Source organism: Maylandia zebra, linkage group LG16 (genome assembly GCF_041146795.1).
Source record: "Maylandia zebra isolate NMK-2024a linkage group LG16, Mzebra_GT3a, whole genome shotgun sequence".
NCBI lineage: Eukaryota > Metazoa > Chordata > Actinopteri > Cichliformes > Cichlidae > Maylandia > Maylandia zebra.
The window spans coordinates 5110574-5136318 of NC_135182.1; the positions used below are offsets into that span (position 1 = coordinate 5110574).

General features: G+C 39.8%; 1 protein-coding gene across 2 annotated transcripts in view; it reads right to left on the reverse strand.

The window, feature by feature from the left end:
* The window catches only part of adcy5 (adenylate cyclase 5), a 104651-nt gene that overhangs the window by 8753 nt on the left and 70153 nt on the right, over nt 1-25745 (reverse strand). The window contains exons 9-17 of one of the 2 annotated variants that reach the window (XM_004568973.5): nt 15815-15837; nt 11791-11935; nt 10378-10475; nt 8351-8438; nt 5912-6028; nt 5619-5777; nt 3611-3795; nt 3466-3486; nt 3049-3178 (exon numbers count right to left, since the gene is read on the reverse strand). In XM_004568973.5, the coding sequence (XP_004569030.1) occupies nt 3049-3178; nt 3466-3486; nt 3611-3795; nt 5619-5777; nt 5912-6028; nt 8351-8438; nt 10378-10475; nt 11791-11935; nt 15815-15837 (966 nt within the window). Of the gene's footprint in view, nt 1-3048; nt 3179-3465; nt 3487-3610; nt 3796-5618; nt 5778-5911; nt 6029-8350; nt 8439-10377; nt 10476-11790; nt 11951-15814; nt 15838-25745 lie in introns of both variants that reach the window. The other variant, XM_004568972.5, reaches the window with a different exon arrangement.

Genomic DNA, 25745 nt, shown 5'->3' on the forward strand with positions numbered 1-25745 from the left:
ATCCATATTTCCCATATATTGCATAAAGGGACCCCAGATGTTTTGAAAAAGTGGTAGTTTCCCCTTGATAATGTAAGTAATTTTTTCCATAGGTAAAGTTGTGGACAATTCCTTAATCCAGTTAATGTATTTTGGTTTACTGGTCTTCCTCCATGAGAGTGCTATGACTCTTTTTGCCAGCAGTAGACATAAGTCCAGGGCGGTAATTACCTTTCTAGACATAAGATGTCCACCAGGATATAACCCTAAAATAAAAAGTTTAGGGTCAAGAGCTAGTTGTGTACCCAATATAATATCCAGAGCTTGTTTAATCTCTTTCCAAAACCGTTGTACTTTATTGCATTCCCAGACACAGTGGAAAAACGTCCCTTTCTCCTCTCCACACCTGAAACACAAGTCTGGGATATCACCATTATACTTATTAAGCTTTTCTGGAGTCACATACGTCCTCATTAGCCAATTATATTGCAATACTTTCAGACGAGTATTGGTAGTTTGTGTTTGTGCTTCAGCACATGCCTCCTCCCAGTCTTCGGAGGATAAGTCCTCCTGTAAATCTTCCCTCCAGGCATTAAGTTTTCCCAAAGAAGATTCAGGGGAACCCTCTACTAACATATTATATAATTTGGAGATTATTCCCTTTCCAAAGCAATCTCTTTTCATTTCTGTTTCCAAAGTGGAAAACGGAGGGATTGACAAACACTGATTTTGAGATGATCTAATAAAGTTTCTCACTTGTAGATATTTAAATCGATGTTTGCATGGGATATCATACTTGGAAATCAACTCCTCAAATGACATCAAAATCTCACCCTCTGATCCCACGAGATCCCCTATTGTCTTTAAGCCTTTGTCAGCCCACTTCCTAAAACCAGGGTCTGCTCTGCCTGGAGGGAAAAATTGATTACCCCATATTGGGCTAAAGCGTGCGAAAGAGGTGGGTTCACCCAGGTATTTTTTAACCTGATACCAGATCATAATCATATTTCTGACTATAGGATTTTTTGTCTTTTTTTTCAACATTTTGACTTTTGCTGAGTATAGGTACTGGGGAAGGGGAAGAGGTACTGAACTGTTTTCCATATTTGTCCAAGGCGGGGGGGATTTATCTGTAAAATAATACATCATAGTCCTCAATTGGGCTGCCCAATAGTACCAAAGTGGATTGGGACATTTGAGGCCTCCTCTTTCATACGGTAAGTACAAGAGTGATAAACGGAGCCTTGGTCGTCTATCATTCCACAAAAAACGTACAAAAATTGTCTTCAGGTGTGAAAATAAGTTAGCAGGGGGTGACAATGGGATGTTCTGGAACAGGTACAAAAGTTTGGGCATTATGTTTAATTTAAGAACATTAATTCTCGCTATAAGTGACAAGGGCAAGGGCTTCCATCTATCTAGGGATGAGGTGATTGAGTCTACCATAGGGGTGTAGTTAGCTCCAACAATGTCTCTCAAACATGGCACTATCTTAATCCCCAGATAGGTAAAACAGTCTACCATTTTGAATTGGAAAGAATTTCCAGCACCCTCTCTCTCTTCTGAGTTAAGTATCATTAATGAAGATTTTTCTTTGTTCACTTTATATCCTGATATCCGTCCAAATATGTGTAGTAGATCCAACAAGGCTGGGATAGACTCCTTCAGCTTTTCCAAGAAAAGAATAACATCATCTGCAAATAAAGCAATTCTGTGTTCCTGTTGGTTTACTGATAGACCAGTTATGCTCTTATGGGACCGCACCGCAATGGCAAACGGTTCGATTGCTAAAATAAACAATAAAGGGGACAAAGGGCACCCTTGCCTACAGCCCCGTCCAGTTCAATATTTTAACACTAATGTTAAGTCTCCATAATGTATTTTTCAATCTGTTATTCAGATTTACAGTTAGATGAATAATATTATGATCAGAAATATCTCATGTTGAGCACTTGTTCACCCTGTATGTGTCTACATGGGAGCACAGTCTAGGTTTGCAAAGCTGCATCTGACTAAAATGCACATCGCCACCTCATTTCAGCTACCAAGCACGGTAGCGGTGGTGTTTTGAATTGGGCTTCTTTTGCATCCACGGGACCTGGATCGAACATGAACTCCTCTGTACGCTAAAGTATTGGAGAGTCGAATGTGAGTCCATTTGTCCAACAACTACAGCTTGGCCAAAGTTACAACAGATGCTGATCCACAAAACAGCAGTAAATCTACAACAGAATGGCTGAAAAAGAAAAGAATCTAATTGTTGCAATGGCCCAGCTAAAGTCCAGACCTCAACTCAACTACAATATACTGCAGAGAGTGGACGGACTCTGTGATGCTGCCTATTTGCTCATTTCTACAAAGCTTTAAAATTACAGCACTTAATTGTTCTCATTGGCTTCTGATTCCAGCCTTCACCTTGACAGGATGTCTGACCCACATTTAAAGTTAATTTGTTGTTTATTCCTATTATCATCCTTTAAAGGAACACAGTGAGACATCATTTGCATTTCTAACAGATCTATGCACAACTGTTGTGTCCATGCCTGTTTAAATATGTATATTTTCCCTGTCATGCTGATGACGATATTCAGGTACTGCCTAGCCTCATCACTTCTCAAATCACCAAATATTTTCACTTAAAGGAAATAAATGGAAATCCACTTCCTCCTGACAAAGTCTAAATCAACTAAATCAGCTGTTAAATGCCACATTTTAAACCAACTGCAGCTCATTTAAATCATAACATTCTGCATCAAGTGGCAAGTTGGGCTAGCTGTGTTTATTTTCTTTCAATCCCAACATGTTTTTGAATTAAATTAATTTCCTAGCACAAAATAATAACAGCGATTCCCTTCCTAAAAATGCAAATTTATGCTAAAAAGCACACCAAATACGTATCTACAAAGTCACATAATGACACTTAACACGGATACCAGGAGGAAAAAAAACCAAAACTACTTTTTAAGCATCAGAGGCCAATGGAATCATAACTATACAAGGGGAAGGGGCAGCAATGCGCTATAGGTTCTGTTTACTCTTGTTCTCACACACGCGCACACACACACTAACCTGCAGTTTCCACAGGAAGTCAAGCCTTGCTGTTGACTCCACCTGCTGGGCGTGAAGGTACAGGGCAAGGACGAAGACTGTGATCACCACTGGAGTCATGATCTTTAGAGGCACCTTGTCTACTCCACACCTGGAGGTCAGCACATACACATATTAGTATTACAGATAGATTTTATGCCGAGTTACCCAGCTACCACAATCACTGATATATGCAGGTATTACACAGAGTTAAAGATGTACTCTGCAGGAAAATAACATAAAACACAAAAACAAGCTGCCCTCTAAATCTTGGCTAATTAGCGTTAGCATCTGTTGCCAGCAGGTCATTATAGTTCCATTTGTGCCAGAGGAGTGATAATGATGCTGTTAGCGTAAACAGATGACAGAGACCACTTTGGGTCCCGCCATCAGTCTCACCTTGTTCCATTCATGGGCTCACTGTGAGGGAGGAACAAAGAAGAGCCGGTGAGCACTAAGAACATCTGCACACCTTCGAAGCTTTAATCATTACAGGCATGAAATGACACACAGAGACACACACAGGTGTAATAAAGAGACTCACGCGTTGTTGATGGCATTGGCCATGACCAGCAGGTCCTGGTTGTCAAAGAGGCTCACTTTGGGAACCTCCATGATGAGAAGGTAAAGCAGTTCGATGAAGAGCATGAGGAAGAGCTTACCGATGCTGCTGACCTGCAGGAAGACGGAACAGGCCAGCAGGCTCAGCAGCACGCAGGACGAGAAGTACTGAGGGAGAAAATGCAAAGAGACTATTGTTTAGTGGCCAGGCTTTATATGCTGCAACAGTTCTGACTGAACAAGCTGCATCTGGATGAGTTATAAAACACACGATTAACCCACATTTTCACTGCTTAACTTCTAATTTGAGCACGAGTGTGCACACCAAATGTTAACATTTACAGCTGCAATTACCCCCACTTAGCACCCATTTGTTCTGCTCCCAAAATTTCGTTTCATGTCAGAAGTCTCACATTGAAATCTTACAGTTACGTGTGTGTGTGTGTGTGCGTGTGTGGTGTTCAAAAAAAGCAATGCAGTACTTTGCAAGACAAATTTTACCCAATTTTAACCATGTGTTTGCTCTAACAGTGTATGGTATACAAGGTGATTTCATTACACCATTCGTCACAGCAGAAAGCAATGATTAGATGTCATAATGCTCATTAATGTTCTATAAAGTACATAACTTGTTTAAGCACATGCATTTCTCTCTTTTTAGTGCTTGTGTTTTATCGTTGCTTTTTTTTTTATTGCTTGCAGTTTTAATATTGTTGTGCATCACCTTGAGCTGCAACACCTGGTTGAAAAGTGTTGTATGAATGAGATTCTGCCCACATTTTATCCCTATGAGGGAAACTTGGCAGCAGCACCTGAGTCGTATTTGTGTCTTATTTAAGTCCTGGACTCGTGCCATTGGCTGTTGTTCAGTTTAGGATTAATAAAATTAATTTGCACTTATGCGGACAGCCCGCAGGTTATCCATCAGCTCCGGTCTCTTCTGTTTCACCTCACTGCCCAACCAGCTGCAACAGATGGCTGACCTACCTAAGCCACAGTCTTGTTCTCCGTGCGGTGTTTGCTCATACCGATTATTGGATCAATGAGGTTTGCTCTGTAATATTATAGGGTTTTTACATTACAATATAAAGCGCCTTATGATGACTATATATGTTATGTTACGCCCATGGTATTCAGCTGGAAAAGAGTGGAGGGTCCACTCTGGGTCAGGGAGGAGTTGCTGCTTAAATGTGGAGGAATTTGGGGTCTTGTTTACAAATGAGTATAGCGAGAGATTGATACATGGACTGGGGCCATGTCGCTGTACCAGTCATTTGTGGTGAAGGGAGAGCTGTGCATAAAAGCGGAGCTGTTGATTTACGGGTCATCTATGTCACTGATGTTCACAATCTCTGGGTAGTGACTCAAAGAGACACACACAAGCAGCACAAATGAGCTTTCTCTGAAGGACAGCTGGCCCCTGCCTGAGAGAGGGAGTGAGGAGTTCAGTGAGTCAGGAGGAACCTCCTGGGCACTTCTTGGGCGAGGAAATCCAGGCATGTCCTGCTGGGAAGAGTTCTTATGGGTAGACCCAGGACTGGAGAGATTATGTATCTCAGCTAGCCTGGAACCACCTTGGTGTTTCTTCGGATGAGCTGGAGAAAGTGGCTGGGGAAAGGGAGGTTCGGGCTTCTTTACTGCCCCTGTGACCTGGCCTCGGATAGTGGCAATGGAAGGAAGAATGGAAAGAGGGATGGATGGTTGGATGGAAGGAACTTAATTGATCTATTGAGGCCTGATGTAATGTACTTTAGTGAGTTGACCAGCAGATTTTAGTATTTAAACTTCAACTGGCATTTTCTGAAAGGTTATCTTTTGGCTGTACTTTTTTTAGACAAATCATCCGCCTAACTTTCCTTAGTCTTCAACAAACTTGGATCTTCTTTTCTTTGTTTGTTGTGTCATACTTTAAAAGGATACCTGTAAATTTATTGATGAAATAATCTAATAAATAAAACAGATAGGCCATAGATAAAACAAGGCATCTGTACCTCAGGAAAGCTGCAGATGAGGCCATCATGTCCACAGGGGCTGTGTTGTGTGTCCAGGCTGTAGTTGAGGAAGTAAGCATGGCAGGCATTGACACTGTCCAGGCTGATGTTGTGCTGTGCTTTGATGCAACTCCACAGGTCATGGCTGCTGCACGTGAACTAAAAAGGGTCAAAATTATTGCGAGACTTTCAAATCCAGACACTCAAAAGCATCATAGTCAAAAACCTCTCCTTGAAACATTGACCCATGACAAGAAAATGGGAATTTGGGAATCCTGTTAATGAAAACTTACAATGTTGATGAAAGCAGAAAGAAAGACGATGATGATGGTGAAGACACCAACCAAGGTGCTGTTTAGTCTAGACTGAACTATTCTCTTAGAGAGTGTCTGCAGAGGCACTGGGAAGATCTGGAGGACAGAAGAATTCCAACAATTAATATTCAGTTTTAATTGAATTAACTGACTTCATTTTCTCAGTCACTGGTTTCCAGTTTGACCATGCTTTTACAGCTCTGTGTAAAAAAGAGGCTCTGCTTTTTTTTATATTTTGTTTTTAAAAAAAAGAGCCATGACTCACCGTTATGAAAACCTTCAAGCAGCAGCTCTATTTTTCTCTTCTCAAACCTTTCCCGTTTCTTGTGAGTCATCAACAGCAGAAAGAAAACTGATCGACAAAAGGATTTACGGTCTCACTGCAAATCTTATTCGACAAGGCCCACTTTATAGAAACTTGTGGAAGAGATTGTGAAAATTTGCGAACTTATTAACTCCAGAAGAATGTACCAGATAATTACATTAGAGGCAGCGCAACAAAGTAATCAACTGAGCTGCATGCTATTCTGTAACTGTCTTTATTACAGCACAGCGCCCAGTACCCCTGTGTTTACTGAACAGGCACCAAATACGCAGCTGAAGACGTAGTGCAAAAAGAACATCAGCTGCTTCTGTTAAAGCACAATCTGTTCTTTGCTAAAGTCCACACAAACAGATCAAAACTGAGAACAGAGGGAGGAAACAGCTACCTAAACATTGGGAGATTGATAATATTTTACTAAAATACTATTCCTTAAGTTATCCTATGAAATGCAATTTTTAAAAAATGCTGTGTTAGCTGTTATTTAAAAATGAAAACTCCATAACATTTGACTAGGATAACCATGTGAAATATCTTCAGTTTTTACCTGATATTTAGAGTCACAGGCTTTGTTAAGGGTACAGAGTGTAAAATCGCACCACTAGACGTAAATAGATTGCAGTTGACTGCGAGTTTTTAAGGATATCCTAAACTTTTCTGTGGGTAAACACTGCTGTTAGCCTCTGTTAGCCTCTGTTAGCTGCTGTTAGCCTCTGTTAGCTGCTGTTAGCCATCGTCAGTGAAGTGTATCTAACATGGTTGGACTTAGTGAATAAACTCTGATACAATGTGTAGTTGTAATTCGGCTGTCACGAGAGGGAAAGTGGGATTTTTAGGACACTCGAGCCGAACATTAGCTTGTATAATGTTAGCTTAAAACCAGCTGCTGTTGTTCAGCCGGCTCATTGTCAGCTGTGTGTGGATGAGAGGATTGCATGTCTAATCTGCTGACAACAAGTAAGTGCGACAGTCATGAGTTAGAGCTCTGTTTTCAGTTCAGGGGATGAGGCTAGCAGTTAGGAGGAAGAGGATGATGTTTTATTAAGATGCCAGTCCTGCTGTCTCTTTCCTTCATGTTCAACTTCACATACTGTAAGCATGAGCCTTCACATCTTGAGCCTGAAGGTGCAGGTATGAATTAACATTTGCCTCCTAATGAATTCCTATGAGTTCTCTTTTCCCCGCCTTTGGCAAACTACACATGTGGCTGGTCTCTAGCTGAACAAATAAAACCTGATTTGGTGGAACCGAGATGTCCGTTTCGGCAACTGTGTTGAAGATAGCGAGGCAACATGACAGCTTCCACAAATTGGAGCCTGCTCCTATTTATTTTAATGGACTAATTCTAAGTTTATGAGAATGCATCAGTTTGTTGGAATTACATATTGCATGTAAGTACCCACTAATTAATGTTTATCTATGGGTAGAATCATTTTTGTAACTCAAAAAACAATAATTGCACCTTTAAATACTGATCAAATTGACAGCAGAGACTGCTGAAAGTTTATGTTGTTGCTGTTGAAGTTTATAGTCTAGTAACCTTAGGCTAATATGCATAAAGTTTTATAGAACAAAGTTGAACAAAGGCTCCCTTCTGTGAATAATCTTGTGCAAGAATACAGACAAACTACAGAAACATGAAACGTATCCTGAATTATGTTAGATAAAGTAAATATGAGATGGAGCAGCTTTTCTCAAAGACTCACATAAACACGAGGGAAACTTAACAATTTTTAATTCATATAATAGATACGCACCAAGGGAGTCTGTTGTAAAAATGTAACAGATTCTGATCAAAAAGAACTTCCTTTGAGGAGAATATCTTTCATTTTCTAGATGAAGGATTCTCTGACCACAATTCATAACAAGTACAGCATCCAAACCACAGCCCGATAAAACATTTAGATTTGTCTGAACGATGTCTTACGCTGAACCGAACTGAAACGAGGCAGCTATCTTACGGGATAACATTCTCATAAAAGCATCTATAATCGCTTGTATTGGTTATCACTTTGCCGAATGCCTTATATCTGCAACAAATCTGAGCAAAGCTCTGAGTTTCTCTGTGTCATTCATTACAAGCATAGACTTCTCACCCCAAAACAGCAGTACACAGCTGAGACGAACATAACAGCCGTCAGGATAATGAGACAGGTGACGAAGAAGCCGATCATCAGTCTGGAGCTGCAGACAACAAAGAGATTGGATGTATCTACTGCAATATTTATTACTCTGCAATTCACAGTCAGTGTGGCATCTGATAAGTTAACACTTTCTCTTTATAGTCTACAACCTTGTGCTAAATACTGTGGAAGTAAACATCTTACTCGTGGGTGTGACGGGAATGAATAACACCAAAGAGAAGAAGCATTAAGATTAAGAGGGTAAAAGCGATTATAAAAATAGATTAAATAACAAGGGACATGAGATGTGAGGAGGCAGCCTATGTGGGACTTTAAGGACAGGATTAAAAGACAAGAGAGGAGTGGTGAGATGAAAGTACTGAGGAGAAAGGTTAATAAAGAGGCAGGCTAAAGAAGATCAATACTAAGAGATGGGCAGGGAGAAACCTCTGAGTGCAGTTTGCAAAAAAAGAAGAGAGAGAGGAGGGCTCGCTTTGAGACAAAATCTGACAGAGCTTTAAAATCTGGCCAGTGCTCGGGTGCAATTATGCTGATTTTGATCTGATATTCTTTTTTATTACTCATCATCTTTTATTACTCCTCTATTCAGTGATTCATCTTTATAAGTCCTGTTTTAAGGATAAAGGCTGAAGAATTTGGAAGAGAACTTGGAACAGACAGCATTAAGACTAAAGCTGTGCCGAGTTTTGTAAGGCTCCAAAGCCTGAACGCACACACTGACCACTAACAAAGACATAGTTTCTAAACAATTTATTAAAACGCATGTATTAGTGCTTATGAAATATAAGGAGATAGTTATATTTGCCTAATAAAGACAGCTTTTGGGATTATACCATGGGAGTACTATTTAGAAGACCAAGCAATTCAGTTTCAACTTGGAGCAACTTCTTATATATACACCCACTGGCCACTTTATTAGGTGCACCTTGCTAGTACCAGGTTGGACCCCCTTTCGACTTCAGACTGCCTTAATTCTTCATCACTATCAGCCTGAACTGATGATGCAGCACAGCACAGATCATGTTAACACCAAATTTGATGTTCCAGCAGAAACTGAGACTCATCATACCAGGAAGCACTTTTCGGTTTTCTTCGGTAAGCCTGTGGGAACTCCAGCCTCAGTTTCTTGCACTCAGCTAACAGGAGTGGCACATTGTGTGGTCTCTAAATTTACAGTCCATCTGCTTTTAGTTTTAATGTGCTGTGAGTTTAGTGATGCTTCTTGGTTTTAACGACTGGTTATTTAAGCCTTAATATCAGCTTACCATTCTCCTCTGGCCCCTGGCGTCAAGTTCTCCCAGAGAACTTCGGCTCACTGGATAATTTCTCTATTTTCAAAGCATCCCGTGTTAGCAGATTCTCAAATACTCAGACCAGCAACATTCGGAGCCACCTTTTATCCCCATTTGATGCTTCTTTGAAGTTCAGCAGGTCGTCTTGACCGTGTCTAAATGCCTAAATGCTGATTGGATGATGAGATATTTGCATTAACAAGCAGCTGAACAGGTGTACCTAATAAAGTGGCAAATGTTGACCTACCCAATTTTGATTGTGTAAAGCAGTAGTTCTCAAACTAGGCCTTGGAGACGCCGGGGGTCCAAAGCCCATGGCCATGAAGTTCACAAAATAATTTGCAATGAATATTAAAATTGTGCTGCATTATTAAAAACTGCATTTAGACCAAAAGGAATATTGATTACCCCGTCCCACCCCCACATTATCTTTTATGTATATTAAGAAAAAACTTTAGTAAGAAGTGCTCTTTCTCCAAAGTTCTAGTCCTAAAAGTTTATCTGATTTTAATATATAAATGAATCGTGTGGCCGTTTAAGCTCACTTTGTGTACTCTGCACTTATTTATTTCATACATTTGAGCTACAATTGTTTAAACTGTAATCAGAGTAAACTTTTCAAAGTTGTGAAGTAAATCTCAAACTTCCACGGTCCTATCTGTGTATTATTTCCAAGTGTTGACTCACGGTGGCACGATGACAATCTGGATGAAGCAGATGAAGAGAAAGACGAGGGAGGCGCAGGCCACATAAGCCCCAAACCTGGAGTCCACCTGTTTGGAGTACTGCAGGAGGGAAGGAGACAGCAGTTCAGTGACACAGACTTTTCTTACATTCTGTCCCTCTGACGGCATGAGGGGTGAAAAACATACAAAACAACCAACAAGATAAAAAAGTATGAAAAGTCTGACTCAATTATGTCTCTCTGGGTATTTTGGAACGAGTACGTCAACACCACAGACGCTTGTAGCAGAGCTGTACTCGAGTCAGACATAAATCACAAAAATGACGAGTTCACACTTGACATGGGTTTAACTAGTGTAAGCCTCGACTTTTATTTATTTCTCTAAATACTTCCTCTTCATTCGGAGAATCTGGGAACAGCTGACATTTAGCGCAGATGACATTTAACTCCGTCAAGATTTGAGGCTGCTTTGAAATCCCATTTGAAATTAGAAAGCACGAGCTTGAAATACTCAAGCTTTGAACCAGTCAATAAAAAATTAGAAAAATAAAGACAACAAAATGTAAAAATATGACAAGAGTTTGAACAGTTGATTCTCACGAGCCTGCAGAGCACAGGCATAATTTGTTCGTGCAGACGTAAATTCTGACTTAGACTTTCGTATGTGAGAACAATGGCTGAAAGACAGTGAGGTTTTCAAGTGAGTATTGATATTTCAAAGCTGAAAAGATTGTTTCGTGATGTTTGTTGAAGTTTAAAAAAGAAAAAAAAAATTGGTTATTGGCGTTTTACAGCTGAAAAGAAAACCATATCCCGATATCAAAAAACTACTTACGATCCTTAAAAATGAAAGAAATCTTAGCAACTGATCCGTGTCTGGCATGTGCAGCGGCTACTCAGCTGCTATCCTGCAAAAAGTTTATTTTACTGGATAAACTCTAAGTTGAAATACTCCTTCTGTATGGCCAAGAGAAACTTGTTTCTCCAAACTTGGAGATATTGCTGTGCCTCAAAATCAAACTGTGGATCAACAGGATTTAAAGATTGTACACGAGCCTAAAGGCAGAAGTGGTCTGACAGACATGGAACCGGAGGCTCTCCAAAATTCCTTCAGATCTCGCTTTCACCGTACACGAAGCAAAAACTCTTTTTCCCTTTTTCCTCCCAAATTCCTTTTATAACAACCCAGCTGCAAACCTCTTCTCAGCCTGCCATTCACTGTCTGAAGCAGTTTCTCTTCTCCATTTAAACCCCTGCTTCCTCTCTTTCTGTGTTATACTTTGCTTTTGAGTGACTTCCCAGAGGGACCGAAAAAGAGAGAGCTTTTTGCACAAAGAAGATTGCTTGTCACGGCCAATTATCTTTTGCTATATTGGCAGTTGGACTTTGTGTGTCCGCGTGTGTGCGCGTCTAACCTTTTTCTCCAGGTCAGGCTCTCTAAAGGTGAGCAGGAATTTCTTGACGTGTTCCGAGCGCAGACGGTCGATGCTGCGCGCGTCGATGGCCCGGCCCAGAAACTCATCCACCTCGTCCTCTGGGTTTAGGTTTTCCTGTGTGTTTCTGAAAATAAAATGCCTGAATAAAACAAGAGGAGACTGATTGACATTTACATTTCATGCCGAGTCAACAAAGACTGTTTGGCTTTACTGCAGCTAAACTTTTTGATCCACTGCTTTCTTAAAGAACTTGTCTGAAAATCAAGCCAAAAGACTTTCTTAATAACTATTGACTAAACAGAAGTTTACTAAAACTGTTCGAGGGTCACCTTAACAACCCACTGTAACCTGAGGTGTAGCTGCAAATAGGAAATCATACACAGTGCTGCGATCTGATTTCTTAGGGGCTTTTTTTTGCATACATCATCAAATTAGTTTGATGATCAGAGATAAGCTTTCTTTTTGAAAGTTGACTTCAATTCAATTCAAGGCCTGATTACTACAAGACCTGAAGAATTAAGAAATCCCTGTTTGACAAAGTGAGGCAGACTCAGAGATCTTAAAAAATGGCAACACAATCATGCCACAGTCTAAAGAAACTCAAGAACAGATAAGTAAGTGATTGTCATCCATCAGTCTGCAAAGGACTACAAGGCTATTTCAAAGGCTTTGGGACTCAAGTGAACCACAGTGAGAGGCATTATTCAAAAAATGAGCAGTGTTGGGGAGTAACGGAATACATGTACCGCCGTTACGTATTTAAAATACAAAATATGAGTAACCGTATTCCATTACAGTTACCGTTTAAAAGGGTGGTATTCAGAATACAGTTACTTTGTTGAAATAAATGGATTACACAGCAGTACTTTCCTGTTTCATATCGTGGCGGGTCAGGACTGTTTGGGTTTTGTTTGACAGCTAAGTTCTGTTGTACCAGGCGGCAGCGTTACGGTTACCATGGTTACAGGGCGACGCTCTCTCTCTCTCTCTGCGACTGTGTGTTTCCTGGGTGAGAGAGCGCCTTTTGTTGTTGTTGTTGTTGTGCTAAGCTAACAGGCAGAATGCTACAAGCATAGCTCTAAAGAATGTAGCATCACGGGCAGTATAGTCCGTGCTGCAGGGAGAATGGACTGCCATACACGTTATGTGTCTGTGAGCGCGAGGAGGGAGAAAAAGGAGAGTCGAAAAGTAGTTATCGTAGCAGAAACGGGAGCTGGAAGCATGTAAATATAATAATAACCACTGCAGCCAAGAAGAGTGCCTGACGAGCCCAGTTGTAAGTAAGATATTAAGACTCGACTGTACACCGTGTTCGTGTTTTCCTCCGAAACAATAAGTTCCGTTGGAGCAGCCTTTCAACGCCTCTCTCTGTCTCTGGCAAGCAAAGTTGACCCAGACAACAAAGTAAAGCTAGTTTTCGGCTACGAGCCCAACACAGAACCGACGTATTAGCCAGAGGTCCTTTACTACGGTTCAGACCCGCGGAACTTCAGTAATAGTAATAAATCACATTCATGTAGTTGTAAACAGCATGATAATATATTAAGTAATCGAAAGTATTCAGAATAAGTTACTCTCATTGAGTAACGTAACGGAATACATTACAAAATACATTTTGGGGCATGTATTCTGTAATCTGTAATGGAATACATTTTAAAAGTAACCTTCCCAACACTGAAAATGAGAACATGGAAACAGCGGTGAAGCTTCCCAGGAGAGGCCAGCCTAACAAAATTACTCCAAGAGCACATAGGCAACTCATCTGAGAGCTCATTAAAGAACCCAGAACACCATGTTAAAAACATCTAAAGGTCAGAGTTCATGATTCACAATGACAAAGAGACAAGACAAAAATAGCACCCATGGGAGAGTCCCAAGAAGTAAACAGCTGCTGATCAAAATGGAAACAAAGACTCATCTCACATTTACCAAAAATCGTCTTGATGATCCCAAAGGCTTTTGGGAAAAGATTCTGTGGACTGATGAGAGAAAATTTGAACTTCTTGGAAGCTTTGAGTCCCATTACAGCCGGCATAAACCTAGGCCCAGTCAAAATCTGCACTTAAATCTGATTGAGATGCTTTGGCATAACCTTAAACAGGTCAATCATGCTCAAACTCTCCTGGCTGAATTAAAATAATTCTGCAAAGAAGAGTGAGCCAACATTCTTCCACAGCAGTATGAAAGACTCATTGCCAGTTATTGCAAATGCATGATTGCAGTTCTTGCTGCCAAGGCTGGCGCAACCAGTTATTGGGTTTAAGCAGCAACTGCTTTTTCACGTATTGTCAGGTAGAGTTGGATAGCTTTTTTCCCTTAATAATTGAACTTATCATTTAAAAACTGTATTTTTTTATTTCTTTGGGTTATCTTTGTCCAATATTAACATTAAGTGTGAAAACGATGGAAGAAACTGAGAAGTCAGGAAGATTTTTCACACCTCTGACCTGAAAGATCACTGCAGCCCTCAAACTTGAACAGTCAGATGAGACAATTTGTCTAAAAACAATCACTAAATCTGCAAAACGCAGATTCACCTACATATAAAATGCATTTGACGGTTAGTCTGGAATACTGTGTTTGGATTTAACAATACCCAGAAGTTGAGCGATTGGAGGCAGAATTTTAGGAGTTGTTAAGTAGTTAATTGGAATATTTTGTGTAGACATGTCTAACTTTAAAGGTTTTGTCTTTAAACACTTGTCAGTTTCAGTGCTGTACTGTAGCTCTAATCGGTGGCATTTGAGGCCTCAACAAATCAGAAAGAAAGGATTGGTTTGTCTCTACGATGTCAAGTCTTAATATACGTTACATTCACTGATTTTAAGACAGATGGAAACAGATTTCCAAACTGAGCTGTGACATCGTATCCAGTGTAGCAGTTGACGAAAAACCCAGCATGTACTTCCTCTCGACTCTAAAAACCTGTCAGTCTGCATAAGAAGTAAGATCTGTGCTGTAGCCTGAGGCAGAGGCTTGGATGCTGCAGCTCAGAACAAACTCACATATACAGAACTATTTGGAGGAGAAGAGGAGGACAGCTTCTCCATAAACGACAGCTCCTCTTTGATCACTGAGAGCCTTTGGCTTAACTATCCCTTCCTCTGCCCTTTTTTTTTTGTAAATCTTGGATGAAACAGTTGATACTGCAACACATTAAGAACATAAACTCTGTCCAGCAGCAAAAGACTCATGGAGAGAATCAGAATTTAGACACTAGCACTCATGCAGGTGGATTATACGACAACTGCAAGCATTCATCTGCTAGAAGCGATCCTGGAACACGTTTAACCTGCCCTCCAAGAAACGTTAGATGACTTATCGATCAATGATGCTTAAAACTGTGATTGCAACCACCAAGCTCTGATAAGTTCATATATTGATGGACGCTGGCACACTTTTTTATTATCTTAGCTGTGTACACAACACATATTCAAGCTACAGCTGTATGATAAAGGGTTAAAGTGCAAATGCAGACTCCTGCATTACCTCTTCCATACAAAACTGCCCTAATTTTCACTTTGAACCTCCAACATGTTGAAAACTGAACTGAGCCTGGTTCTTCCTATTAAAAGGGAGTTTTTCCTTCCCACTGTTGCCTAGTACTTGCATAGGGGATTGTTTGATTGTTAAGGTTATCTCTGTATTATTGTAGGGTCTTTACCTTACAATATAATATGCCTTAAGGTGACTGTTATGATTTGGCACTCTGGCAAAACCGAATTGAAACCCCCCCCCAAAACATTTTAATTTAAACTGATCCTTTACCTGGACACTGACTCTCATACAAATCAAAGATCTTGCACATCATCTTATTATTATGCCATTTATTCTGACTTTCCAGTTAAAATTACCAGTGACAATCATATTTGTGTTTCAAAGTGCTTCTTCTTGTCTTTCAGCTCATTTTCAGGATCATTGCCTATCGTCTTGGGCAAAGCAAGAACAAATCCTCTAAGGTGGCACACAGACAAAACAACAAGCACAATGAGTCACTACTCACTTGTCTTTGGGGTCTTCAAAGCCCTGCAAGAGAGAAAGGACAACAGGAAATAGGATTTTTAGAGCAGCGCGTGGTAAAGGTGTTTAATCTTTTCAAACCAGATTGGTTCTGCTTTCTTTTTCTTTACAGCTAAACGCTCTTTTAATACAACTCAGAACAATCACATCAACATATCTGGTGATTCACTCAATGAAAGCATTTTTAAAATGATAAAATGAATAACAAAGCAAAAACATCCAATGTTCTGCAATATTTAGAAGTTGTCATTCTACATTAAATATCTGTCATTCTGCAATGTTTGGACTAAACTGCTTGACGATCAGTGTGTGCTCTGGCTGTTCTGACGGTGATTTAGAACAATTTTTTCAGAGACTTCACAGATAACAGCCCAAGCAATCTCCCAAGACATCTTCAGCTAATGAAAGGTACCTCAGCAACAACAACCCCCCAACACACACACACCCCACACCCACCCTTCGGACGAGTTATATCACTACAGTGGTTTAGATCCTTCCTGTGATTTTCGGGATTTATATACACCGCTTAGAGGCGGTTATTGCTTCGGTTGAACCTTGCTACAAATTATTTTAATTTTCTAATTTTCCTTTTCAAACTACATTAAGGAGCCTCAGCCTATCATCATTCCTCTGATTGAAGCTTGTTCAATTTAACTTCACAAATAATGAGCAACCGCAACGCTGCCATTAGACAGCTATTGGGGGGCCTGATGACATAATAATTACCCTGAGCCAAATGAAAAATACGCTTACAGGGAAAGGTTCGCTGTGGCTGGAAACCAGCAGACACGGGGGGAAAAAAAAATCACCCAGATCACTTCAGGTATGAACCGAATAAAAGACATTTGCATCTAACTCAGCTCAAGATTTGGACCATTCACCCACTGTCAGCTCTATTCGGCGAGAAATGACGGCTATGATTGACGTGAAATTAAACATTTTTGGTAGGTTTTGAGTTTTTCAGCAGAGATAAACCGACAGAATGAGCAAAATAAGAAAGATGTAAGAAGTGGAGGCTTTGTTGTCGAGCAGAGGTAAACAAGACAAGTTTCAAATGTTATTTTCACCCGTTTGAAATGCAAAGATAGAATATGTCTATAAACAAACAGATGCAAAGCACACAACTTTAACACTTTGGGTGAACTGTCCTGCAAAACGATACAGTGTGCTGTGTCATGGAAAAAAATGTAATATATTTTTTAACCTGTTTTTCATTATGAAGTCACATTAATCATATTTTGTTACTCAGTTTATACTATGTTCAGATTGTCACTGTCATTAAACTATTTGGCCATATTACAGCATTACAGAATACCAGCTTGTAGATATTCAAATTGCTCTACCTCCCTCTTGTGGCGAAACACACAAATGACTATGCTGAAGAAATATTCAGCACAGCTAACCCCTGCATGAAAGTAAGGGGGAAAAAAATCAAATAGGAAAAAGTGAAAGGTAAAAACGAAATTATTTGCATTCCTGCCTGCTCCACTGCTTCCTGTTTGCAAAAGCAAGAGGCTGAATGGGCAGCAGGAGTAGAAGTACATGTGTAAAATCCTGAATACCTCCAAAGTCCATTCTGTGTCTGACAGACATAACCAGGTTTCCTCCCGGTCATATAAAAACCCTCCCTCATGCTCTCTGTGCATATTTGATTCCTTATTCTTTACAGCTCTGTTTCAAAGCTCGCTCCAGAGCTTGCTGTGATTAATGAAGACTATGGAGGTATGAAGATATGGGGTGAGAGAGTAATAGGCAGAAAGAAAACTGAGGCTGACAATGAAGGAAGGCAGAGCTGCAGCAAATAAAGTTGATGTCAAAGCGTTCGTGTTTCTGCAAACTTTTATAGGACTTTGGTGACACACTCATCTGATATTAGGAAAGAAAAACAACGCAGCTGCTGATGTGATGTCAGGACGAGTAATTGAACGTAGTCATCCAGGACGATGAGAGATAAGATGATTTTTGTGCTGAGCAGCCTTAGCTCTAAGTGCCAGAAGGATCCAATGTAAATCAATGCAGCATTAATTTGATGTTGTTTCTTTTTTTATGTGCACACTTGTTGTAGCATTTATGCTACACAGAGCTCCAAGTCAGCTACAGAGCCCCCTGTGGGTCACATAAAAATACAGAAAGTAATACTTAACTGTGCAGACAGTTTATTTTAATGAAAAGTAATCGTTTTAAAGCAGAACTGATGTTTCTTTCAAAATAAAAGCACACTGGTTAATACGGTCAATGGGGAGTTTGCATGTTCTCTCTGTACCTGGCGAACTCTCCTGTGCATTGCCTCGGTCCAGATGCTGTACCCCAAGTTGTTTCCAATGCTTTGGTCAGAGTGGGATTGTTACAAAGAACTAAGATGTAGAAAAGGGTGTTTGTATATTCACGAGAGAGGTAAGCTTATTGTTCTGTCTGGCTGTGCTCACAACCTGACATTACACTCATTTAGTAGACAGATCGATCCAAAATAACTTTTATAAAATGTGCTCAACCTACCTATAAACATGACCTAAATATTATTATAAAATATTTGTATCTGTTCTCATTCTATATGTCTGACATCAACCATTAAAGTGGTATTCTTGTTTTTTTTAGTCGTGCATCTCTATAACACTGAGTTCAGTACTTCCTTATGTCCAGATTTTGATTTTCCCGCATTGGAAGTGAATAAAAATATCCCACTGAAAGCTAAAAGATTTGCAACAAATGGCAAACTACAACTGTAAAGCAGCCTTTCCATTACAAAAGTGCAGTTCATTGATGATGCCACAAGCTGAGCAGGACTTAATAGGATGAGAAAACTACAGAAGCAGAAAAAAAAGCTGTGCTTGCTGTTATCTTTTCTGTTGTGGTTATCAGATTGATTCATCTTGTTACGTGGAACTAAAAGAAAAGGCAGATCTCGTTCTCTCTCTGAGATGTTCCCAAGCATAGCAAGATATTACAAGAAAAAAATAAACCCGTTTTGCTTCTTGTGATCACGAGATGCGTGCGGACAGCTTGGTAGCCGTGAAGACGACCTGGCTGTTTGATTCAGGGACTAAGTACGGGTTTGTTCTCCGGGGCGCTACAATTGATAGTGTCGGGGAGAGAAATTATTTTACTGCTATTGTTAAATAATTGTCATTGCATTAATAATATAATCTGCAGCATGGATATTGCATTCCAAGGTTTAAACAGTGTCTCTTTCAGAAAGACTGAGTTGCAGGCTGACAGGAAGTTGTATGCAGAAAGAAGCAGGAAGTTATTTTGAGCCGCAGGCTAAGACGAGGCTTTAACAATGTAACAGATAGCTTTAAGAAGGCCTTAAGATCAGATCATTTTATATTAAGGTTTTAGTAGAGGTTCTTGATTAAAACATTTATTTAGTAGAAGACATACACATAGTCTCAGTGAGCTTCTGGTCTGGTAAAAGGTCAGAAGTGCAACAGGTGAATTGAGAAAGAGCATGTGAGGTCAACACACACACACACACACACACTTTAAATTAGATTTATTTAGAGGAAGAGGTTAGTTATGTTTGGCTGTAACTGCAAAATTGTCTTGGTAAAAGAGGAACCGTCCTTGTTGTCTCGGCAAGAAAGAGGAACAATTCATTTTAAGATAAGAACGGAAAGTACCAAGCCATGAAAATAGAAGATGATTTTCTAGGGGAAAAGTCATGAGGATGTTGATCTGATCTATGTATAAAATGTGTCTGTGACGTATGAAGGGGCGTCAGTAAACAAACCCTGATGCTATAAAATATCTGTTCATGCTTTGATTAAGTTGAAGACTACTTCCTGTCTGCGTACAGAGTCGTCTTCCCACACGTGTGTTCATTAAAATCATCGTTTGACTTCACCCGGCCGGATCGGTGTGGTTATTCTTCGATCACCTCTTGTACCCTTCCTCAATACTGAATCTTAACATTTGGGGGCTTCGTCCGGTTATTGAGGAGGGTGAGTTGGAGGTTTAGATGGAGAAATTTGGTGGTCTTGGGTGGTCTGACGGGCAGACATGAGTTCCAGTGGTCTAAGTGAGTGGGCATAAGCCGGCTTATCCAAAAGGTAAGGCACTACCTGTTGAATTATTTCCAAAGTGTGCCAAATTGGACATGATAAAATTTAAGTCTACTCACTGAAGTTACTGGTGGATGTCTGTTTTGATTTTGATGAGAATGTCATGACAGTACTGAGGATTTAAAGCAGTTGGACTGCTGGTAATGATTGAATGCGGTTGGACCGTTTAGTAGGTTAGGGAATTTGGTTATTTTTTGGTTATAAGGTTGGACCTGCTTCAGTCTTACACTTGGTTGGGTGTTTTACTGTTGTTCCAAAGTATTATAAATTACTCAAGAACGCCAGTTGGACTGGTAGGAAGCGCAGTTCTCGGAGGTAACGCTCCCTCCCGGCCAAGGACGCTTGGCCCTGACCTATCGGCGAATAGGGTTAGTACGGTTGGCAACCGGGGAGAACTTGGGAACCTCCAAAATAACTAGGAGTTAGAATCTCCTTACCGTTTGGAACGGTATCTGCGCTTTTTTGGGCAGCAAAGGTTGGACCTTGGGTGTTGGACACTTTTAAATTGAGTTAGGGACTTTAGAGATGAGGCCAGAAACTGTTGGACAGATACTGGTTAATTGATTACAAAAAAGTTGGACTTTATCGGTTAGACCGTTAACTGAAATTTGTCAAAATTGGTTAGGCGCTAAAGCTGACAGATCTGACAGTAGTTGTAAATATAAGACGTCTTTGTAATAAGAGATCTCTGTGTGAAAGGAGTCTGAGGCAATGCTGGAGCTATTTTTAGACGGTGTGTGTGAGTGAAAATGCAAATGAGTAAGCAGTGAACTGTTTAAGCCACAGTTGGTTTTACAAATACTGCTGCAAACATTGTAGAGTGTGTTTAAAATGCCATTTATGTTTAGCAAAGGACTATAAATAAAGTTTTGAGTTGCCGTAGGGGATGCATAGTAACTGACTGAGTTTGGATGTAGATATATAAATAGATTGAGTGCACTGTATATACTTAAGACTAACACATCACTTTCAGTAGTAACTTTTCTCCAGCATTAGTTGCTGGTGGGTTTTATTTTTTCAATTTCTTGTGTGTGCGGTGAGAATTAATGGAGGTTTCAATTTTTTGTTTGTTTGTTTTTTACTTGCTCTTTTTGATTATGACAAGCATGTCTAAAATACTCTTAGGAAAGTGTGTTGAGTTATATTCCTTAACTCTAGTCACAGTTTAAGTGTGAATGCGGTGACTAGAAGCTTTGACATGATGAATAAAGGTGTGAGAGGTATTTCTTGGGTGATGTAAAGTAGGACGTTTTAAACTTTGAAAGTGTTTTAATTTGAGAGAGGCATGAGTGATGTTATAAGAGTTTAGTTTATTTAAAAGGTGTGTGTGAGAGGATTATGAAATCATTGTGTGAATGATGCTACATTTTGGGTCAAAAGTTAGTAGAATTACAGAGGGTTTGTAGATTGTAAATACAAAATAAGTTTGATTAGCCTGGAGAAACAGCAAAGCAGCTTGAGCTGCTCTGAGCAGCTGCGTGCGGTGTGTGTGTAACAGGAAATGGTGTGGGTGACAGGAAGTTTGCATGCCCATATAAGGTGATGTGTGAACAGAGGAAGTCTGAGAGAGAAGTGTGTGTGTAGGCAAAAGGCAGAGTGTGTGCGTGAAATAAGGGAGTATTGTTTTTACATCAAGGTTTAGTAGAACTAAAGTAGAACGTTACAAACAAACAGATAAATAAGGTAAAATGAAGAGAGAAAATAACTGACAATTACATTAATGAATAGAAAACACACATACACAAAGTGCCATATGTGAAATTATTCTAGGAAGGAGTCAGAATTGAGATAGCTTATTATAGAGATAGTTTAATATAAGATGCAATGAAGGAAGCAGCTTACATTCCTTTAATTCCCAGAGCCAGTGTGTTCCCTCCCCTGCCCACTTGGGCCCCGTATCAGGCGAGTATGGAAGGCTGGATAGCCCATGACGGGTAAGATCCCACCTCGAAACCCTGGGACAACCTAAGGCAGGCACAGTCACGATTACTCTCGGACCTGACGGGTAAGACCGCTGGGCTAGGGTGGAGGTGGAAAGTGGCAAGTGGAGCCCTACCTTCTGGCTGAGGACAAGGAATGCTGCTATTTAAGGTAGGAAATCAGAATTTGGGTTAGTAAATTTGGGGAGGAGAAAATTGACTGTTTAAAGGCAAAATTATGAAGGAGTCTGACACACTGTAAAAGCACCATATGCAAATTCACACACACAAACAGAAAATGCATTAAACTTATAAAGACAAGACAAGCTCATGGAGTTTAATGCATAGACACTGATTAAACCTGGCTAAGAACACAAACATAGGCAATGAAGAACAGCTTGCTATTTTGTATGAATGATACAAGGGTGTGAATGTTTAATAAAATACATTTGAGTTTGTAATTGAGGAATAGAAGAAGCCATATGACAAAGGGAGTTATGAAAACGAAAAAGGGATTAAAGTAGTTTTAAAAAAGAGTGACTTAGGAGTGCTCTTGTACTGAGTGATCAACACTAGTGATCACTGTTGGAAGAAATAAAATGATTTAATGAGTTGGGAATGTTTAAACATATGTTTCTGTTGTTACAGCTTCTTGAGAGATGACTCAGTATGCAAATTAGCTGGAGTGTGTGTGTGACTGTGACTTTCAGGAAGAGGAAGCATAGCAGAGACGAGAAGTGCAGATTGGGGTAGGGAATTTATAGTTTAGTGATTATATGATGTCGTAAGGGGTCTTATGCTGAATTTAAGAGTATAAGGGGGTGATTTTTGTTTGCAAATTGTGTGGTTTTAATGAGACTTTTGGTGTATTGAGGAGGTGAAATTATGTGGTGGCAAGATTTGTGTGTTTAAGGTTGTTGTGGTGATGGGTTGATTCTGTCAGGTAGGTTGTTGTTGTTATTTTTGTTTTTAATAGAGGGAGTTTTAGGAAACATGGACATGTCTAAAATTGGGCCCATTATTTTGTAACAGTGCACTTAAAGAAAACCTGTCAGGTGATTTTGTTTTGTTTTTATGAGCTAACAATCAGCTCTATTTTTCATTTCTGTTTTAAGCAGGCCTGCAACAGTGAATAACGGCGCTGAAAATTATCGGGAGGAGCAAATATAAGGGGGCTTTCCAGATTACAATTGGCTGAGGAGAGCTACCTGGGGACAATTCAGGTCGTAAGTCCCTGTAAAAAGGATTTTATGCGAGTCAATCCAGTCCAAAAGTATAAAGAAATATTTTCCTATGGAAAATAAAAAATGACGGAGCTCATTTTGCTGAGGGTGGAGTATCTGATCGTGCGGGAGGCTCCACTATCAGCAAATACATGGTGTGACTGCATGTGAGTGAATGTGTGACTGGATGAAGGTGAGGATGAATAAATGTGGATAAACAATTTGTTTTTACCAGAGAAAATTTCTGTTTTGTTTTATTAGGTGGGGTTAGATTATGGGATTATAGTATATTGTTGGGAGAAGGCCAAATGCTAAAGGGGAAATATTTTTGATGTAACTCAGTTACCATTAATTGTAGAAACACATGACTGATAACTGTTCTGTTTTAAGTTTATTTTTATGACATAGATTGGATCATGAGTGGGGAAAACTGAGCAGTTTTAAGTTTTGTATAGTATCTTGACACATGAAATGTATCAAGATAAAGGGGGGTTTAGGGTTTAATAATTTAATTGTTTAATAATTTAGGATCATTTTAGGACCTTTTGGGTTTTTGATCATTTGGATATGGTAAAACTGAAACTGGTATTTTTAAGTTAAGGTTAAAGGATTAAAAGTGAACTTGTCACGGTTTGCGAGGCAAGCCGTGTGGAGTTGTAGAAAAGGACCCAAAAGGCGGCAGCTCTGGTGCAGGTGAATATTTATTTACAACGGTGGGCACAAAACAGCACTGGTGGAAAAAACAACCTAAACTGGGTAAGCTAATAACACAAACCAGAAACGAGGATGCAGGGAGACCGAGGGGAAACAACACAGACAAACCAGCAACTACCATAACAGAAGACACAACTTAAATACACCCAGAGCACGGGGAGAACACAGACATAACAGGCTGGGGGAAACATGGAATAAACACAAAGAGAGACGAGAGCTCATAAATACACAGAGGGGCACAAGGGGGTAAGAGTCACAAAGGGAAAAAACACTTAGGGAACACCACAACAGGACACCTCAGAAAACCTGGCCTAAATAAGGAGCGAAAATACAAGGAACCAAGAATGCTGGGCCAACATGGCCCAGGACCATGACAGAACTGAATCCTGTTTAGAAGATACAATGCTGGTTTTTCAAAGCTGTGAATAAATCTTAGAGGGAAAATTAGTGAGGGTTGAAGGGGTAGAACAGGTTTGATTTCTTTTTTGATTTTTAGAAGAAATGGTTATAATGTAGGCTTACACATACAGATATTACATAGGAGGTATTTTTAGGATAAAGGGGGAGCTTCTACGTAGAAATGATTTTTATACATATTGCATTTTGTGCTTTTAAAGGAGTTGTGGCTCAAATTTGTCTCTGGAGGGTCACGAGCCTTTGGCTAGCGCTATGATTAGCCAATCTACTGTGAGGATAATATGAGTTCATGAAGGATTGCACACGCTTACAGACACAGAGTTAAGAAACACACATGACAGTATTGATTCCAGGCAAAAGGCCTTAAATTCATTTAGCTTTTAACTGAACTTAAAGAAGGACCAAAGAGGAAGGAAAGCATATATTTTGGTTAGGTCTGATAAACTAGAATTAGAAGGTATTGTTACATTAAAAGGAGCAAAATGAAATAAAAAGGCTATACCAAAACAGGTGATAACATAGGAAATGTGAGGTTTTAAAATGAAGTTAGTGTTAACACATAGGAGTTGTTTCAAGGCAGCATTTAGCTATGATGAAATGTATACAGGAGTAATTGCTTATATGCTTAAACTTAATTGATTAAAGTGGTTGTTTTCTTTTGGAGTAGATTAACTTGCAGCAGCGACAACTTGTGCACAGGATGTTGATGATCAGATAAGGGAAAATAGAGCGAGCAACTGGATGTGAAAGCAGGGCTTAAAGAGTTTAAAGTGATGAGGAACATACATAAATACAAGTCAATAAGTTAAGAGCATAATTAGGATCATGCTTTTGATTAAAGAGTCCCAGATAGGATAAGTTAGGGAGATGCAAGAAAAGGTGTTTTGTTTCCTTTGCAGAAGATCTCGGCGACCACAGGAGGGGCGAGGATCCTGGAGATCTCGAGGTTCGAGACCACCAGAGAAGGGTCTGCGTGAGGACACAATGTATTGTGACCTCTGGTGTTCCAGAGGTCAAAAGGGGGAGTGTCGGGGAGAGAAATTATTTTACTGCTATTGTTAAATAATTGTCATTGCATTAATAATATAATCTGCAGCATGGATATTGCATTCCAAGGTTTAAACAGTGTCTCTTTCAGAAAGACTGAGTTGCAGGCTGACAGGAAGTTGTATGCAGAAAGAAGCAGGAAGTTATTTTGAGCCGCAGGCTAAGACGAGGCTTTAACAATGTAACAGATAGCTTTAAGAAGGCCTTAAGATCAGATCATTTTATATTAAGGTTTTAGTAGAGGTTCTTGATTAAAACATTTATTTAGTAGAAGACATACACATAGTCTCAGTGAGCTTCTGGTCTGGTAAAAGGTCAGAAGTGCAACAGGTGAATTGAGAAAGAGCATGTGAGGTCAACACACACACACACACACACACTTTAAATTAGATTTATTTAGAGGAAGAGGTTAGTTATGTTTGGCTGTAACTGCAAAATTGTCTTGGTAAAAGAGGAACCGTCCTTGTTGTCTCGGCAAGAAAGAGGAACAATTCATTTTAAGATAAGAACGGAAAGTACCAAGCCATGAAAAT